Source organism: Mauremys mutica, chromosome 17 (genome assembly GCF_020497125.1).
Source record: "Mauremys mutica isolate MM-2020 ecotype Southern chromosome 17, ASM2049712v1, whole genome shotgun sequence".
In the NCBI taxonomy this organism is placed as follows: domain Eukaryota; kingdom Metazoa; phylum Chordata; order Testudines; family Geoemydidae; genus Mauremys; species Mauremys mutica.
Genome location: NC_059088.1, coordinates 6,456,215 through 6,474,587, shown reverse-complemented (window position 1 = coordinate 6,474,587; position 18,373 = coordinate 6,456,215). Strand labels below are relative to the sequence as shown.

Sequence of the window (18,373 nt, the reverse complement as noted above, 5' to 3'; positions counted from 1 at the left end):
ATCCGCTGCTTTCGGGTTCCATCGGACTCGCTCCGTTTCCTGGCTCGGCTCAGAGCCGCCCAGCGCCGCGGGAGGGAGACCGCGGACCCCGAGCGGACCCCGCGGCCCGGGCAGGTGGGTCCCGTCCCGCTGCTCCCCTGGGCGGCTCCCGGGGGCTCGGATCCACGGGGGTCAGGGCAGGGGCAGCCATGGGTGGAGTTTGGCGGGGGGGGATAGGGGGCTCCCCCCCAGCCTCGGGCAGCCGGAGCGAGGGGCCGGGAGCTGCTCCCGGCTGCGCCCCTGGGCCGGGTCTGGGGGCGCCGGGCGTTACGCGGAGTGGGGCCGGTTCACGCGTGGGCTGCAGGGGGCGGAGCAGTCCCAGTGTCTGTCCGGGAGGGGACCCACAGGACACGCGGTGGCTCGAGTCTCCCCGGGGCCGGGAGGCGTTTGGCCCAGGGCCCCCAGACTGTCCCTCACCTGGGAGGAGACGGGGGTTACTAGGAGACCGGGAAGGGGGACAAGGAAGTGGTTGAAGGGGGGACGACAGCAGGTCACCCCGACCGGGGAACTGCCAGGCTGGGGAGTCGCTAGCGGAGCCCCTCACGGCTCCCTCTTGGGACCAGCCGGATTTACCGGGTTCATTACGGCCCTTGGCCCACGGGGGGGTTTGCGGCTGGCCCGGGGGGGAGGCATTGGCAGGGCGGGGGAGGACCGGAATATCCCACCCGGTGACCTGGGCGACCCTGTGAACTGGAGTCACAGAAACAGACGAGATTTCACCGGGGGAAGCGCCAGGTCCTGCGTCCAGGGACTAACGAGCGGAGGTGAAAGTGGGTCGATGCGGCCAGGACGCAAACCCAACCCAACGGGGACGAGGAAAAGGGGCAGCTGCCCCTGGGCCTGGCGATTTTAAAGGGCCCGGGGCTCCCACCTGCTGCTGCAGTGGCCAGGAGCCTTCGGCCCTTCAAATCGCCACCAGAGCCCAGGGGGCACCGGCTGGGGGTCTGCAGCGATGCCCAGGAGCGCCAGGGCTTGTCTGCCCCGGGGTGAGCTGCAGCGGGCGACGCTGGGGTCCGTACGCTGCACGGGGCAGGGGAAGGGTCTCCCACAGTTTGGGGGGGCCCGGCTCTGTGTCTCATTCCCTCCCCATGTCTCACCCCACCCCGCTGACCCTCCCCGCTCTGTGTCCCGCAGGCCACCCCCCCAGCGCGATGGAGATCCCCATGCTGGCCCCCATCTGCCTGGTGGAGAACAGCCCAGCGGGGGAGCTGCGGGTGCAGCAGGAGGCGCTGCAGGTGCTGGCGGAGATCTCCCAGCCCGTGGTGGTGGTGGCCATTGCCGGGCTGTACCGCACCGGCAAGTCCTACCTCATGAACCGACTGGCCGGCAAGAGAACGGGTGAGAGACGTGAGCCCGGCCCCCGGGCGCCAGGACTCCTGGGTTCTCTCCCTGGCGCTGGGAGGAGAGTGGGGTCTGGTGGTCAGGGGGGCAGGACTCCTGGGTCCCCTCGCTCTGCGTCTGTCTCAGCTCCGCCCCTCTCTCCCCAGGGTTCTCGCTGGGCTCCACCATCCAGTCGCACACCAAGGGCATCTGGATGTGGTGCCTGCCCCACCCCCACTCCGGCCGGGCCGGCCACACCCTGGTGCTGCTGGACACCGAGGGGCTGGGCGACGTGGAGAAGGTGAGTGTGTGGGGGGGCTGGGGGAGCGTATGAGAATCAGCCAATTAGCTTTGCAGGATGGAACACCCCTTGGCACGCAGGGGCTACTGGGAGTTGTAGTTCAGGGCAAGGCATGCTGGGAAAGGGGATGGGGTATTTAAGGAGCTCCCTGCCCCTCTGCGCACAGACACTCCTAGCAAACCCCCTGCAGGAGAGGGAGGCAGCGTCCGAGGCGGAGCCAGCGCCCTCTCAGGGGCCGTGCCAATGTCCGGAGGGCTGGGGATGCCGGGGTGGGGCTGGGAAGGGAGGCCGGGATGGGGCTGGAAACGCTTCTCCCGCCCAGGACGAGCCATTGAGACGTTTAAAATGTTTCCTGTCCTGAATTGTCAAAGTGGGGGGAAAGTGCCGGGGCTCGAAAATCGGAAACGTGCCCTGGATCTGGGTCACGCAAACAACGTGGATAATTTCCAAACGTTTCATTTTGATTTTCCATTTTTTTTTCTTTTGAACTTGGTCCAAATTTACCAAAACATTGACACCGAGATGTCGTTTTGCCTTGAAAAACCCAGTTGGGCCGTTTCCACAGTTCAGAAACTTTTATTCCCAATAATTTTTCAAGTCAGGAAATTCACCTTAACTGTCCCTGTTTCGTCAGTGGTTTTGGTGTCAAAAATTGGATGTTCTTCAGTGACAATTTCCCGCCCCGCTGGAGGGCTGGAGGGCAGGGCTGGCATTCCGGAGAGCCGGGTTCAAATCCCTGCTCCACAGACCCCCGGTGTGAGCTTGGACTCAGTTTCCCCACCCGCCTGCCAGAGGGGGTGTGACGATAAATACATTCGCTCTGGAGAGGGGCTCAGATAAAAAGGATCCTTTGAGAAGGATCCCGCAGCCTTGGCCATATGTTGGCTTTGCCCTGCCCTAGGGAGAGGGAAGAGCCGGCGTTGCCGCCACTGGCGATAAAAGAGGATGGAGCCTGAAAAATGCCTGAGAGCAGCTGCAAACCCCCAGCCTGCAGTGGGGGCCGCTGCAGCTGGACCCCGGGGGGCAGGGAGGTGTCGCCTTCCCAAAGTGTAAATGCAGCCGTGTGGCTTAGGAACTTTCATCAGTAAGAGGGGAGCAATGGGCGCTCCCGCCCCCTCCCGTGCCTCCGGGAGCTGGGGATTTAACAGGTTGGGGGAGGGGAATATGCCAACCCCAAATAGTGACTCTGCTGGGTTGGAGAATGGGAATTCAATGTGACCTGGGCTGGGACTCCAGAGAGCTGAGGGCTGTTCCACTGGCCACCCTGTCCTGTGCCTCAGTTTCCCCATCTGTGCCATGGGGCTGGCGATCCCGCCGTGCTCTGTGACGGGCTGTGAGCTCTGCGGCTGGGACGCACTCAGGATGGTGATGGTGGTTGTCATTCCAGGGTGACGGGAAGAACGACGTGTGGATCTTCGCGCTGTCCGTGCTGCTCAGCAGCACCCTGGTCTATAACAGCCTGGGCACCATCAACCAGCAGGCCATGGACCAGCTGCAGTATCCTGCCCTGGGGGCCTGGGGGGGGGGCCATATCCCTGGGGAAGGGACCCGCGGTTCCATCCAAATGCTTCACCCCCAGCGAAATCGGGACCCACAGCGCAGGTGTGCACCATGCCCCCTCTAGTGGCCACTCCGTGTGATGGGTAACAACCCACTACTGCCACCAGCTGTCAGAGTCGCTCCTTCACGTGCAGGGCACCGGGTGTTGTGATGGAATATCCTCCCCTACCCGCAGTCCCTTCCGAGCCCCATCGCAGGTGAGTAGGGGGGGCCCTGAGGGAGCGGGACCCCACTGCGGGGGGCACCACATCTCCTCCTCCTTAGCTGGCCCCCAGCTACGTGACGGAGCTGACGGAGCGCATCAAGGTGAAGGAGGTGGGCAAGAGCGTCCAAGGGGACATGAAGGTACAGCCGACAAGTGAGGGCAGCCGAGAGGATATGAAGCTGAAGCTGGCACATGAGGGCGGCCGAGAGGACATGGAGGTGAAGCCGGCGGCTGAGGGCGGCCGAGGGGACATGAAGGTGAAGCCGGCGGCTGAGGGCGGCCGAGGGGACATGGAGGTGAAGCCGGCGGCTGAGGGCGGCCGAGAGGACATGAAGGTGAAGCTGGCGGGTGAGGGCGGCCGAGGGGACATGAAGGTGAAGGCGGCGGCTGAGGGCGGCCGAGAGGACATGGAGGTGAAGCCGGCGGCTGAGGGCGGCCGAGAGGACATGGAGGTGAAGGCGGCGGCTGAGGGCGGCCGAGAGGACATGAAGGTGAAGGCAGCAGGCAAGGGCGGCCGGCGGAAGGGGGAGGATTCGGCCGAGTTCGTGGGGTTCTTCCCGGCCTTCGTGTGGGCCGTGCGGGATTTCGTGCTGCAGCTGGAGCTGGACGGGCGGGAGATCACCGAGGACGAGTACCTGGAGAACGCCCTGAAACTAAAGCCAGGTAGGGGAGCGGTGCCGGCCCAGTGCCCCAGGGCAGAGCTAAGGGGGCGGGGTGGGGGCTCTCCCCTGGCTCTCAGGGCCCCAGGGCTGTGCTGCCAGGGGGCGACTTTTGGTCAAGACACAAGCTCAACACCTCGCGAGTGTTACCAGTTCCTGGGAATTGGACTTTCACTGTCCTGGCCACATTCCAGCTGGGACGGTTCCCCGGCTCCCCTCAATCCCCCTCCCCCGGATAGCAGGGTCTCTTCCTCCCACGGGAATCTGTTCATCAGTCGCGCGCTGCCCCCCAGAAGCAGCCGCATCTTGGCTAAGGGCTCTGCCCGGCTGCCCTCTCTTGCCAGGCAGCAGCGAGCAGGACCAGCGCTACAACCTGCCCCGCGAGTGCATCCGCCTGTTCTTCCCGGGCCGGAAATGCTTCGTCTTTGTCCAGCCGGCCGGCAGGAGGGACCTGGCCCGGCTGGAGGAGCTGCGGGAGGATGAGCTGGACTCTGAGTTCCAGGAGCAGGTGTCCCAGTTCTGCCACCACATCTGGGAGACGTCGACATCCAAGACCATCCCAGGCGGCCACGTGGTGACCGGGGCCAGTGAGTGTCGGGAGCCCTTGGGCCGGGGGACACTGGGGCAAACGGGGCTCGTGGTGTGCTGGGCGGGTGAACTGAGCTGGGAGGGGTCCCCTGTGGCCAGTGCTGGTGGGAGCAATGCAGGAGCCTGCGCCCAGCTCTGGGGTGCACGGTTAGAAGGGGCGCTGGGGGTGGAGCAGAGGAATGGAAATGACCCGTGGGGGGGAACAGGGCGTGCAGAGCCAGACAGGGCAGGTCCGGTTAGCGGGGCCCGGGGAAGATGATGGGCAGAGGACTGGCTGGCAGGGCGGGCGCGTCTCCCCTGGGAGGGACGCCTGGGTCCCAAAGGGCCACTGGGCTGCAGGGAAAGGCAGAGCAGGGCCCTGTGGCTGGGGGTGAAGCCAGGCACATCCCAAGGAGAGACAAGGCACCAATTGCTCAGGGGGACGGGGGGGGGCATTTCTGGCTGGGACCTGTGGACTGGGGCACATGGGGAGGGGCAGCTCCAGGGGAGCAGCCGGGGTCTTGAAGTGTGTGGGAGGGGCTGGGTGGGGAATGCTGCCCCTGCCCCCCACACTGGGGCCCCTGGCGCTGCCCCAGCCCCCCACACTGGGCCCCCTGGCGCTGCTCCTGTCCCTCCGGCCGCGCTGGGGAACCGGACGCTGACCCTGCCCCTCCGGCCGCGCTGGGCCCCTGGCGCTGACCCTGCCCCTCCGACTGCGCTGGGCCCCCTGGCGCTGACCCTGCCCCTCCGGCCGCGCTGGGCCCCCTGGCGCTGACCCTGCCCCTCCGGCCGCGCTGGGCCCCTGGCGCTGACCCTGCCCCTCCGGCCGCGCTGGGGAACCTGACGCTGACCCTGCCCCTCCGGCAGTGCTGGGGAACCTGGCGGTGACCTACGTGCACACCATCCGCAGCGGGGCGGTGCCCTGCATGGAGAGCGCGGTGCTGGCCCTGGCGCAGATCGAGAACTCGGCGGCGGTGGGGGAGGCCGTGGCTGCCTACGAGAAGCAGCTGGGGCAGCCGGCGCTGCCCACGCAGAGCGTGCAGGAGCTGCTGGAGCTGCACGCCCAGTGCGAGCAGGAGGCGCTGCGGGCGTTCATGGCGCGCGCCTTCAAGGACGAGGAGCAGCAATACCAGCGCCAGCTGAAGGTACCAGGGACCCTGCGATGGGAGCGCAGCCCCTCCTGCCCCAGCCTGCAGCGACCCACGGGGGAGTGAGGCTTGGGGCCTTTACCATGTAGGTGGTCCTGGCCCTGATCTGGTCCTGGGGAGGGGCCTGGCTGGGTCTGCGGAGTGGGGCATGGGGCCTCCAGGGGCGCTGGCCCCAGGGCAGGGACCTGGCTGGCTCTCTGGGGCAGGGAATGGGGCACAGGGACTTTCTCCTCTGATGTCCCCTCTCTCCGCAGGACAAGCTGGACTCCAAGCGCGCTGAGCTCTGCCGCCGGAACGAGCAGGCGTCGTCGGACCGGTGCACGGCCGCGCTGAGGGAGCTGTCGCAGGAGCTGGAGGAGCGGGTCCGCGAGGGGGGCTACTCGGTGCCCGGGGGCTACCAGCGCCTCCTGGACGACCAGCGGGAGATGGTGGATAAATACCAGCTGGTGCCAGAGAAAGGGATCATGGTGAATTGGCTGAATAGCATTAACTGGGGCTGGGAGCCAGGACTCCTGGGTTCTCTCCCGGGCTCTGGGAGGGGAGTGGGGGCTGCTGGTGTGACAAAGTGGGACTGTTTGCACTGGGGGCTGGGTACAGTTCCTAAGTATCTAGCAGCAAAAGTCCATGCAGCAAATGCCTGTCACTCTGTCTCCTGGCAACTGATGGCCGGGCCCCTCCCTGCAAAGGTGCGGGCTAGAGGTGTTGGAGACAAAGGGGTCAGGTGACCTCCTGGCCCGGGAAAGAGGCAGAGCAGGGAGGAGGGGCCGGAGGGGGTCTGGGCAGATGGGAGTTGGCTGGAGAACAGAGGGGAGGCAGGGAGACCGGGCTCTGATCCCCGAGGGGGCTGGGAGGCCCCCAAGATGGACCTAACCGGGGAGGTCCGGTTATCTGTGCCTGCAAGACCTGTGTTGGGCTGTGTTCCTGTCGTCTAAATAAACCTTCTGCTTTACTGGCTGGCTGAGAGTCCTGGTGAATCGGCAGGGAGACCGGGGGTGCAGAGCCTGGCGCCCCCACACTCCGTGACAACTGGTGGCAGTGGTGGGATGACTGCACCCCGTGGACAGCGCTTCCTGCCGTAAGTGACTGGGGAGCAGTAAAACGAAGGGGTGATTCACCCCTGGGGCAGTGTGGCCAGAGAGAAGGACTTTGCAGTAACAGGGTCCCCCGGGGGATCACAGCGAGCGATCCCAGGGGCGGAGGAGTCTGCAGCTCGACCCTGGCAGAGAGGTGGTGACCTCAAGGACTGGCACACTAGGGGTCCCCCTGGAACCCGTGGGGAGTGGCGAACACCCCAGCCTGCGAGCGGCCAGCAGGAAGATGTATTCCCAGAAGCACAAGTATGAGCTGGTGGAGCTGTGCAAGCAGGGGGGGCTGCGCCATGGGAAGCTCACCAAGGCCCAGCTGATTGCCCGGCTGGAGGAGAGAGATCGCAGGGATGAACCGGTCCCTGTCTCTGAGGGAAGCAGCCGGGCAGATGCAGCGCAGGCACCAGTGTCTGTCCCCGCTGGGAGTGGTCAGCCGGCCGCTGAGGGCTCCTTGAGACCCCCCACCCCTAGGCCTAGGGGGAGGGGGAGGAGGAGCCCAGCTACGGGGGGCACCGTGACCCCCTGGCCAGCCGGGAGTCATCCCGGCGACGCTCGGCCTCTGTGGAACTCAGGCAGCTGGACTTGGAGAGAGAGATCAAACTGATGGAGATGGAGGACCGGCAGAAGCAGCGTGAATTCGAGGAGGCCCAGCGCCAGCAGGAGCGGGAGGAGAAGGAGAAGCAACGCGAATTCGAGGAAAGGGAGAAGCAGCGCAGACATGAGCTGGCCATGGCCCAGCTGAGCAACAGTAAGGCCCCGGCTGCGGTGAGTGAGGGGGGGGCCCAAGCCTACAAAGAGCTTCGATAAGAACTTCCTGGCCCCGCGTAAGGAGGGGGAGGACATAGACACCTTCCTGACGGCCTTTGAGAACGCCTGCGAGGTGCACCAGGTTGACCCTGCAGACAGGATCCAGTGCCTCACCCCCTTACTGGACTCCACCGCCGTGGAGGTGTACAGCCGAATGAGAGGGGCGGAGGCGCGGGACTACAACCTGTTCAAAGAGGCCCTGCTCCGCGAGTTTGGGCTGACCCCGGAGATGTACCGGAAGAGGTTCCGGGGTCAACGTAAGACCCGGGAGGTCACCTACCTACAACTGGTCAACCGGGCGCAGGGATATGCCCGCAAGTGGACGGCTGGGGCCCAAACCAGAGAGGACCTGCTTGACCTATTCGTACTGGAGCACCTGTATGAGCAGTGCCCATCCGACCTGAAGCTGTGGTTGATGGACCAAAAGCCGGAGAACCCGCAGCAAGCAGGCCAGCTGGCCGACCAATACATGGACAGTCGGGCAGGGGATAATAGGGAGGCGTCTCGAAGTAGCAGGTCTGCCTCGACGCAGAGAGAGAGTCACCATGGGACCTCCCAGAAGGGGCCGAGGGAGGAGGGGCCGAGGGAGGACCCCCACCAAAGGGAAACATCTGGCGTCAGGTCCAGCCGTCCCACTCGAGGGGACCCACGAGACATGGGCTGCTATCAGTGTGGCCAACAAGGCCACATACGGGCCCAGTGCCCCAAGCTCCGGGACAAACTGAGCAGACCAACCCCACACCGGGTCAACTTGGTAGAGACCCAGCAGGATGAGGGGCAGTGTTCGCAGGGAAGGGGGGCTGGCCGCGTACCCCCTGCGAAGGAGGGAGGGGGGCCCCGGGTTGACCCCTCCGAGGGGCTGGATGCTCCCCGCCCTGAGTTTTGGGTTTACAGGGTGGGCACAGGGCTGCCCCTCCGCAGCGAGTGCCTTGTTCCCCTGGAGGTAGACGGGAAGGAGGCCACTGGGTACTGGGACACGGGCGCAGAGCTGACGCTGGCCCGGCCCGAGGTGGTGGGCCCAGATCGGATGGTGCCCAACACCTACCTGACCCTGAGGGGTGTGATCGGGACCCCATTCAGGGTGCCTGTGGCGAGGGTGCACCTAAAGTGGGGGGACAAGGAGGGCCCAAAGGACGTGGGGGTGCACCCACATTTGCCCACGGAGGTGTTAATGGGGGGGGACCTCGAGGACTGGCCCAGTAACACCCGGGGTGCCCCGGCCATGAACCGTAGTCAGAGTCGGCGCAGGGCTCTGCACCCTGACACCGGGGAAGGGGCTCTTCCCGGGGCACCGGACCCTGACCCGGTGGGGGGGAAATGCCCAGGGACAGGTCTCAGGGAGGCTGTGGCCCCATACCCAGCCGGTGAGAGAGAGAGCAGATCCCCGCCCCTGCCCCAGCGGCTGAGTACCAGGCCGCGGTGCGGGAAGACCCCTCCCTGCGGAGGATAAGGGACCTGGCCAGCCTCGGGGGGGGGACAGACCATGGGACGAGGTGGCCGGAAAAGGTTCCTGTGGGAGAAGGGGCTCCTGTACCGAGAATGGGCTCCCCCAGGGAAGATGGAGTCAGGGGGGATCAGGAGGCAGCTGATGGTATCCCAGGAGTATCGCCACCAGCTGCTGTGCCGGGCCCATGACATTCCCCCCTCAGGGCACCCGGGAGCCTGGCGCACCCAGCAGCGGCTGCTGCAGAACTATTACTGGCCTGGGGTCTTTGCCCATGTCCGGCAGCACTGCCGCTCCTGTGACGTCTGCCAGAGGGGGGGGAAGGCCCGGGACAGGGGGAAGATGGCTGTAAGACCCGGGCCCCGCCTCGAGGAGCCTGCCCGGAGGGGGGCCAGGGTCAGAAGGGGGGCTCTGAACCGAGAGAGCCCGAATCACAGCCCCCCAGACTGGAACGTGGGGAGAAGGCCCCAGCCCAGCGTGCACCCCAGGGGTACTGGGGGGGGGAAAGGGCGCGGGCGGCATAAGGCTTCCCCCCTGCAACCTGCCAGTGCCCACGAGTCCCCCCGACCCACAGGGGGGCAGGAAACTGGAATGACCTGGGGTGACTCTCCCCCCAGAACGGGGGGGACCCTGGGGCCTCTGTGGGAATGTAGGTGGGTTTGAACTGCCCCAGGTCACTGGGTGGAGTGACCCCACTCAGTTCGGTCTCGAAGGGGGGAGAGGTGTGAGGAAGTGGGACTGTTCGCACTGGGGGCTGGGGACAGATCCTAAGTATCTAGCAGCAAAAGGCCATGCAGCAAATGCCTGACACTCTGTCTCCTAGCAACGGATGGCCGGGCCCCTCCCTGCAAAGGTGCATCTCAAGGTGTTGGAGACAAAGGGGTCAGGTGATCTCCTGGCCCGGGAAAGAGGCAGAGCAGGGAGGAGGGGCTGGAGGGGGTTGGGCAGACTGGAGCTGGCTGGGGAAAAGAGGGGAGGCAGAGAGAGAGGGCTCTGATCCCCGATGGGGGTTATGGGGCCCCAAAATGGACCTAACCGGGGGGATCCGGTTATCTGTGCCTGCAAGACCTGTGTTGGGCTGTGCTCCTGTCGTCTAAATAAACCTTCTGCTTTACTGGCTGGCTGAGAGTCCTGGTGAATCGGCAGGGAGACCGGGGGTGCAGGGCCCTGACTCCCCCACACTCCGTGACAGCTGGTTAGAGCGGGGGGTGGGGCAGGGAGCCAGGACTCCTGGGTTCTGTCTCTGGCCATGGCTGTGAGCTGCACACACAGCCCGCGGGTGCCCTGGCAGGGGAGGTACCAATGGCATCGCTGGATCCCGCTGTGGGTTTGTGGTCCAGGTTCGTCCTTGGCTGACGGGATGAGAGGGCAGCACGGAGTCTCTGGCTGGCCTGGGGCCCCCTAGGTGTCTGTGGGGAGGCAGGTGCAGGGGGGCAGGTGGGAGGGGCTGTGCAGGGGACGGGTGCAGGTGGGAGGGGCTGAGGGCTCCAGCTCACCCCCTTTCTCCCCGGTGCCCCCAGGCGGCCGAGGTGCTGGAGCAGTTTCTGAAGTCCAAGGAGACGGTGGCCCAGGCCGTCCTGCAGACGGACCAGAGCCTCACGGACAAACAGAGGGAGATTGAAGGTGACTCCAGAGCTGGGGCTTATAGTCCTGTGACCCCCACGGCCCTATGGATCTGGGGATCTTTTGGCCACAGACTCACCCCCCTGAACGCCATGGCCCCATAGACCCAGTGACCCCTGGCGCTCCCGGCTCCATAGACCCAGTGACCCCTGGCGCTCCCGGCCCCATAGACCCAGTGACCCCTGGCCCTCCCGGCCCCATAGATCCTGGGACTCCTGGACCCCACAGATACCAGGGCTCTGCAGTCCCATAGATCCGGTGCCTCAGGGTACAGGCTCTGTGACCTCCCAGGCCCAGTGTCCCATAGATCCGGTGATCCCAGGGCCCCATACATCCAGTGCCCCATGGATGCGGTGACCCCAGGGCCAGGGCTCTGGCTCCATAGATCTGGTGACTCCTGGGCACCGATGCCCCAGTGACCCCGGGCCAGGGCTCTGCACCCCGAGCCCCTGGCCCTGACTATGTGCCCCCCCCCCAGTGGAGCGGGCGCGGGCCGAGGCGGCCGAGCGGGAGGCCCAGCTGAGCCAGGAGATGCAGGCCAGGACGGAGCAGCTGCTGCAGGACCAGGAGCGCAGCCACCAGGAGCACGTCCAGCAGCTGACGGCCAAGATAGAGGAAGAGAGAAGGAAGCTGCTGGCCGAGCAGGAGAAAGTGCTGGCCCTGAAACAGCAGGTACCCACCCCGGGGAGCTGGGCTGCCTGGAGCAGGGGGGTGGGAGCCCCCTGGTTCTGTCCCCAGCTCTGGGAGGGTAGTGGAGTCTAGTGGTTAGAGCAGGGCTGCTGGAAGCCAGGACTCCTGGGTTCTCTCCTGGCTCTGGTAGGGGAGTGGGGTCTGGTGGTTAGACTGGTGGGAAGGTGGGAGCCAGGACCCCTGGGCCCCTGCTCCAGAGCCCCACAGCTCTGTGTCAATGGCACTAACCCTCGGCTCTGTCCCCCAGGAGCAGCGGCGGCTGATGCGTGAGGGGTTCCTGGAGCTGGCGGCGCAGATGGAGCAGCACATGCAGAAGATAAGGAAGGAGATTAGCCAGCCCCCGCACTCCGGCTGCGTCATCTGCTGAGAACAGAGACCCAGAGGCCTCGGGGAGCAGGGCTGGGCTGGCTCCCCTCCCACCAGCCTGTCTGAGACGTGGGGGTGCTGGGCAGAGCCAACCACTAGGGTCCCGGTCCGTTTGCGGGTGACTTCACACTGAGTGATGCTTGTTGTTTACTGAGATTTGATACTGGAAAGCTGTACACACTGGTGTGTTATTGTAGGGTCTCTCATAAACACTGCACCTGCTGCTTGCTCTTGTTTGTTATTGTAGGGTCTCTTGTAACCCCGCTGGTGCTGCATGCAGTGCTGTGTTATTGTAGGGTCTCTTGTAACCCCGCTGGTGCTGCATGCAGTGCTGTGTTATTGTAGGGTGTCACGGAGTGTGGGGGAGTTGGGCCCTGCACCCCTACTTCCTGCGATTCCCCGGGACTCTCAGCCAGCCAGGGACACAGACGGTTTGTTAGACAACAGGAACACGGCCCCAAGCAGGGCTTGTAGGGACAGAGAACCGGACCCCTCGGCCGGGTCCATCTTGGGGGGTGGGGAGCCCAGACCCCGGTTCTGGCCTCCCTCCATTTTCCCAGCCAGCTCCCAACTGACCCCCTCCAGCCCCTCCTCTGACTTTGTCCCGTTCCCGGGCCAGGAGGTCACCTGACCCCTTTGTTCTCCAACCCCATCCGCTGGCACCGTGCCGGGGAGGGGCCCAGGACAGCAGTTGCCAGGAGACCGGGCGTCGGCCATTCTCTGTGCAGACACCATCACACCTGCCCTCTAGGGCTCTGCACCAATCACACCCCCTTCTCCCACCAGCTAGATCCTTGAGAACTGCAGAGGGGAAACTGAGGCACCCACACAGTATTCAGCAAAAACATTAAAACCAGCCCCACTTCGTCACCTCTCTCCCCCCTTCGAGACCGAACTGAGCGGGGTCACTTCATCCAGTGACCTGGGGCAGTTCCGACCCACCCACGTTCCCAGGGACGCCCCAGCATCTCTCCCATTCCTTGGTGGGGGTTACACCAGGACAGGCCAGTTTCAGGCCCTCCCGTGGGTCTGTTGTGCTTGATGGCGCTCGCAGGCCGCATGTGGGAAGGTTTATGGGGCCTGTGCCCTTTCCCCACCCCAATACCCCTGGGGTTCAGACTGGGACGGGGTCTTTCCCCAGTGCTCAGGTTGGAGGGCTGCAATTCGGGCTCTCTGGGTTAAGAGCCCCCAGCTTGACCTTGGCCACCCTCTGACCAGGTGTCTCTGTCCCCAGCAGCTCGGCAGCAGCCCCGGCATGTGACGCTGCCCCGTCGGAGGAGAGTGGTCAGTACACACAGGGGCGGCTCTATAAAATAGGCCGCCCCAAGCAGCGCGGTGCGCTGCGCCGCCCTTCCCCGGTCCCGCGGCGGGTGCCGTGGTCTCGCGGCTCTGCTTGAGCTGCCGCAGGCATGCCTGCGGGAGCTCAACCGGAGCCGCGGGAAGAGGGGACCCGCCGCAGTCATGCCTGCGGCAGGTCCGCTCGTCCCGGGCTCCGGTGGACCTCCCACAGGCATGCCTGCAGAAGGTCCGCCGGAGCCAAATGCCGCCCCCCAGGGAAAGGGCCGCCCCACGCACCTGCTTGGCGCGCTGGGGTCTGGAGCCGGCCCTGAGTACACACAGTAAAGTGCCACCCAAATAGACCCAGCTGCAGCTTTCTAAGGGCCGGCACCACGGCCAGGCCTTCCTCTCTGAGGCCGCAGAGTTCTGCTCCCGGGGCAGCAGCTTCTTGCTCAGGTACCCGATGGGGTGTCTCCCCCTCAGCACCGGCGGCATCAGCACCGCGCCCAGCCCTGCGTCTGAGGCGTCGGTGAACACAGCAAAGGGCTCGGCAAAGTCTGGGTTTGCCAGATTTACCAGGCCCTGGATTAGAGCCTCCTTCAGTGCACAGAGACCCTCTGGCCCAGCCCGCCTCGTCTGGCTTCCCCCTCTCGTAGCTCAGGGGTGGGGCAGCGAGGGGGCTAACGTGGGGTGCAAACCTCCGGTAGCACCCGCCATCCTGATAAAGGCCTGGGCGTGTGTCTTGGTCTGGGGCATGGGCCAGTCTCTGATCATCCCCACCTTGCACTTCTCGGCTTTTCCCGACAGTCCCACCTCCTTGAGGCAGCCCGGCCCCCTCTTCCCCTGGGACACCGGTTCCTCCCAGGTCTGGCTAAAGACACAGATATCGTCAATATACGCCAGGGCCAGGTTCTGCATCCCCCTCAGTAACCGACCCCCCCGGCGCTGGGAGGTGGCCGACCCCCCTTGAGGTCGAAAGGCAGGACCAGGAGCTCGACGAGCCCCAAAGGGGGGGTGAAGGCAGATTTCAACCTGGCATCTGGGCTCACAGGCACCTGCCAGTCGCCTTTGGTGAGATCCAGACTACGGAGTTAACGAGCCACCCCCCAGCTTGTCTGGAATCTCCCCAGGCCTAGGCATGGGGTCGGCATCGGACACCGCGAGGGCTTCAAGCTTCCGATGGGCCTCACAGAACCAGATCGACCCGTCTCCCTTGGGGACCAGCCCCACAGACGGGTGAGGCCCGTGGGCTGTTGAACGGCTGGATCCCATCTAAAGCCAGCAGGTCCCTGACCTCTCCCCAGGTCCTGGGCTGCTTCCCCAGTGACTCTGATGGGGAGATTGAGCGACTGAGAAGAGAAAACGGAAAACGAGACTTTCTTCCCCCCGTTTGCGAGCCATGGGGAACAAATGGGTCCCCCATCTAATGCTGCAGGCGGCCAGCAGGATGCAGGAACCTAATGAAGAGCCCCAAGGGGAGCCATCCCGCAGGGGATGAATGCGGGTCATGGCAGGCATCACCCCCTGCAAACACCCAGGGAGCACCCGCAAAGAACCCTGCTCTGACACAAATGCCTTAAGGGACGTGCTGCGAGCTCAGCGTGTGGCACCTGGCCCCCCCGCAAGCATGTCTGAGCTCCGAGATCTGGTCACACAGACAGAGCTGGAGCAAAGGAGAGCGGCAGGGTGGGGCGAGGGGGCTCTGAGGTCGCTACCGCGGACGAGGGCGTTACAAGCCCGGGGGCATTATTCATGTTCAGGGCCCGGCCTGCTCAAAAGAGCCCCAATGGGTCCCAACGACCTGACGGTGAGGGACGGATTCCCTGCGCGCCCCAGATCCGCCGATGGGCCTGGCGGGCGGTGATGCGACGGGGGGGATCGGGAGCCCTGGGATGGAGCCACAACCGGAGAGTCAGTCCCAGAAGCCCTAAAAACCCAAGAGAACCAGGGTGTGTAACGAGCGTAGCCGCAAGGCCCCCCCAGCCATCAGAGCAGGGGGCCGGCTGGACACAAGCACCCCCCAATGTAGGAGCGCAGCAATGGGGGTAACGTTTCCTGGGACTCTGGGGGGCGACCGAACGTTTCTGGCCAGCAGGAGAATCAGGCCCCTGCTCTGGCTTGAGCTGCTCCCGGAGCCGCTGTCGCTTTGACTGAAGCCGCTCCACGGGCAGGGGAGAAAGTGAAGCGAGTCACTTCGGAGCGCGGCGGGCGGGTTCCCCTCCCTCGGCTCCGGGGCTGGGTCGCCCTGCCCAGAGCCGGCAGGACCTGGGGGGAGCTGAGCTGAGGGGAGGCGCTGCCGGCTCTGGGTGAAAACGCTGCTGGCGGCCGCGGTGTCGGCTGTGGTATCTCGGACCCCGTCCCCGGCAGCCTTCGGAGGACGCCCCCTGAGGACTCGCTGCGGGGGCCCCTGCCGCAGTGAGCCCCACGGAGCTGGGAGCAGGGCCGCGCCAGGTCCCCGTGCTCGGACGGGCACAGACTGAGGGGCAGAGGTGGGGGCTCCCCCGAGCGCAGCCGAGCCCGGGATGGCTCCAGGCCCTGCAGACCGAGTCTGACCCTCCCTCCCGAGCCCGCACGGGGATTCACCCCAGCAGCTCGTCCTTCGCCGTGCTCCATACACCCCGGTTAGCCCCTCGGGGCAGCGCCCGCCCCGGGTGTCCTTCCCCCGACGATCTCCTGGGAAACCCGACGGAGCCAGACAAACCCGACTGAAGGGAGTTAATACCTTTGGGGTTCACTAACTCCCAGCCCCCCCTGCTCTAACCACCAGCCCCCACTCCCCTCCCAGAGCCAGGGAGAGAACCCAGGAGTCCTGGCTCCCAGCCCCCCCTGCTCTAACCCACCAGGCCCTCGTCCCCTCCCAGAGCCAGGGAGAGAACCCAGGAGTCCTGGCTCCCAGCCCCCCCTGCTCTAACCACCAGCCCCCACTCCCCTCCCAGAGCTGGGGAGAGCCCAGGAGCCCTGCTCCGTGTCTCCCACGGGGGATTAGGTGCCCGCTCTGGTCGGGGGGGGGGCACAGGCCAGGCATTGCTCACTGCTCTCAGGGTGTGGAGCGGGGGAGGGGGTGTCCCACATCCCAGCCCCTGTCGCTCAGCGTTAAAACCTCCCAGGCCGGGACACACAGGGCCGGTCTGGGAAGCCCACGAGGCTCCCCCCAGCCGGCACCCTGGGAAATCCGCCCGGGCTGCTCGGTGCCCGAACCACAGGGATTGCGGCAGGCGCCCGCCTGGCCCACTGCTGGCAAAGGCCGTGCCAGGGGGTCGCCCGGCCCCAGGCCCAGACCCTGTGCTGGGGTAACTCCACCCCATGGCACCTTTGCGGCAGCTCGACGCTGGCTCACAACCAGGGCTGGCTCTAGGTTTTTTGCCGCCCCAAGCAAAAAAAATTTTGGCTGCCCCCCACCCCAGCCCTGGGCTTCTCCCCTGCACTCCCCTGCTATCCCAGCCCTGGGCTCTCCCCCACACCCGCACCCCCTGCCGCCCCAGCACTGGGCTCCCTCATTTCCCCCCTACCAGTGCCCTCCCCCCACCCGCAATCCCCTGCCGCCCCAGGGCCTGGGCTCACTCCCCAGCAGGAATTTTGGATGTGCACAGAACACAGACAGGATTGGTTCCCATATGGTTACAGAGCTGCAGTAAAGTGGAACAATTTTCAGCTTGTGTGATTGGAGGATATCTGGATGCATATTAGAAGACTGTCCTCCATAAATGAGGGGAAGTTGAGGTGCCTTTATTATTCTTTTGTTCCACTCTTTCTTTCTATGGGGAATTTGCCAATGCAATATCACTGTCTTCCTTTTAAACAAATTTTTAAAAGGGGGGGGGGAGGAGCAATAGCTTTTGAAAATAGCAATTCCAGTCCTAAAAACCACTGGGAAGCATTTCTTGCTTCTTCATTTCTTATCCTACTTTTTCTACAGCAAGTTACAGTGGATCAGTATATTTAATTTGGGAGAAATGAAGTAACAGTTGCCCAAATTGGGCTTGAGCACTCCTGAATTTTGAGGTGTTCAAATCTGGAAGGCAGGTGCTAGATTCCCTTTCTGAATATTAGCTAAATCTGGAAAGGAAAAGCCAAATTCTGCTTCCATGGCTCAGAAGTAGAAATCCTCCTACGTGCCTGGTACTGTATCTAAAGCTGCCAAAGTCCCCTAGCAGAGCCTCCCCTCCCTTACTTTTCCTTTAAAATTCTAGTGGGATCCACATACCTCCCTTGCTAGGCTTCAGATAGAGAGGGGCACTGTCCATTTTGTCCACCCAATTCCTTCTTTGTGGGCTGCAAGGTGAGGTCACACCAGTATCCCTAATGCAGTCTGGTGAAGTCTTCTGAAGGGGACATCTGGGGCAAAGCCTTCTACTCCTTGGGCACACTTGTTCCCCATTCACAGTGCGACCCCTTCCGACTAGCAGCATGGCTCAGCTACCTCACTCCCGACCCCTCCCTTTCCTGTTGATAGCTGCCAAGGGACTGCTGGGAAATGTAATTCTTTCCCTGCTCCAGGGCAGGCTCTATAGGCAGAGAGCTAGGCAAGGAACTACAGCTCCCAGGGTCCCATGGGTTCTCAGCCCCCATGCTGGATCCCCAGCTGCTCCGTGGCTCTGCTTCTGCAGGGTTGTGAGAGGGGAGGAAGTCAGTTTAAAAAAAAAAAAGGATGGCCAAAATGACGCCCCCCTGGAAATGTGCTGCCCCAAGAGCCTGCTTGTTTTGCTGGTGCCTAGAGCTGTCCCTGCTCACAACCCCGCCCGGCAGGGCCGGGAAATCCCCGGCAGCGGGATGTTTAAATCTGGACTGGACCTACTGCTCCCTGCGGCATAGCGCCCCCCTCCGAGCCCCCCGCCCCACTCCCTGCGGCACCGCGTACCCCTCCGAGCCCCCCGCCCTGCTCCCTGCGGCACCGCGCCCCCCTCCGAGCCCCCCGCCCTGCTCCCTGCGGCACCGCCCCCCCTCCGAGCCCCCCGCCCCGCTCCCTGCGGCACCGCGCCCCCCTCCGAGCCCCCCGCCCTGCTCCCTGCGGCACCGCCCCCCCTCCGAGCCCCCCGCCCCGCTCCCTGCGGCACCGCGTACCCCTCCGAGCCCCCCGCCTTGCTCCCTGTGGCACCGCCCCCCCTCCGAGCCCCCCGCCCTGCTCCCTGCGCAGGGCTGGCTCCAGACCCCAGCGCGCCAAGCAGGCGCGTGGGGCGGCCCTTTCCCGGGGGGGCGGCATTTGGCTCCGGCGGACCCTCCGCAGTCATGCCTGCGGGAGGTCCACTGGAGCCCGGGACAAGCGGACCTGCGGCGGGTCCCC

The 18,373-nt window shown here is 64.9% G+C and overlaps 1 protein-coding gene across 1 annotated transcript; it reads left to right on the top strand.

Moving 5' to 3' along the window:
- Nucleotides 1–27: 27 nt before the first annotated feature.
- On the top strand, nt 28–11,815 carry LOC123351875 (guanylate-binding protein 1-like). Its single transcript, XM_044991558.1, has 12 exons — nt 28–114; nt 1,174–1,377; nt 1,527–1,660; nt 3,048–3,157; nt 3,496–3,526; nt 3,917–4,088; nt 4,429–4,671; nt 5,519–5,796; nt 6,054–6,266; nt 10,656–10,758; nt 11,237–11,430; nt 11,696–11,815. Exons 2-12 carry the CDS (start codon nt 1,191–1,193, stop codon nt 11,813–11,815), a joined length of 1,785 nt encoding a protein of 594 aa, XP_044847493.1. The 5' UTR covers nt 28–114; nt 1,174–1,190.
- The last annotated feature ends 6,558 nt before the right edge of the window (nt 11,816–18,373 follow it).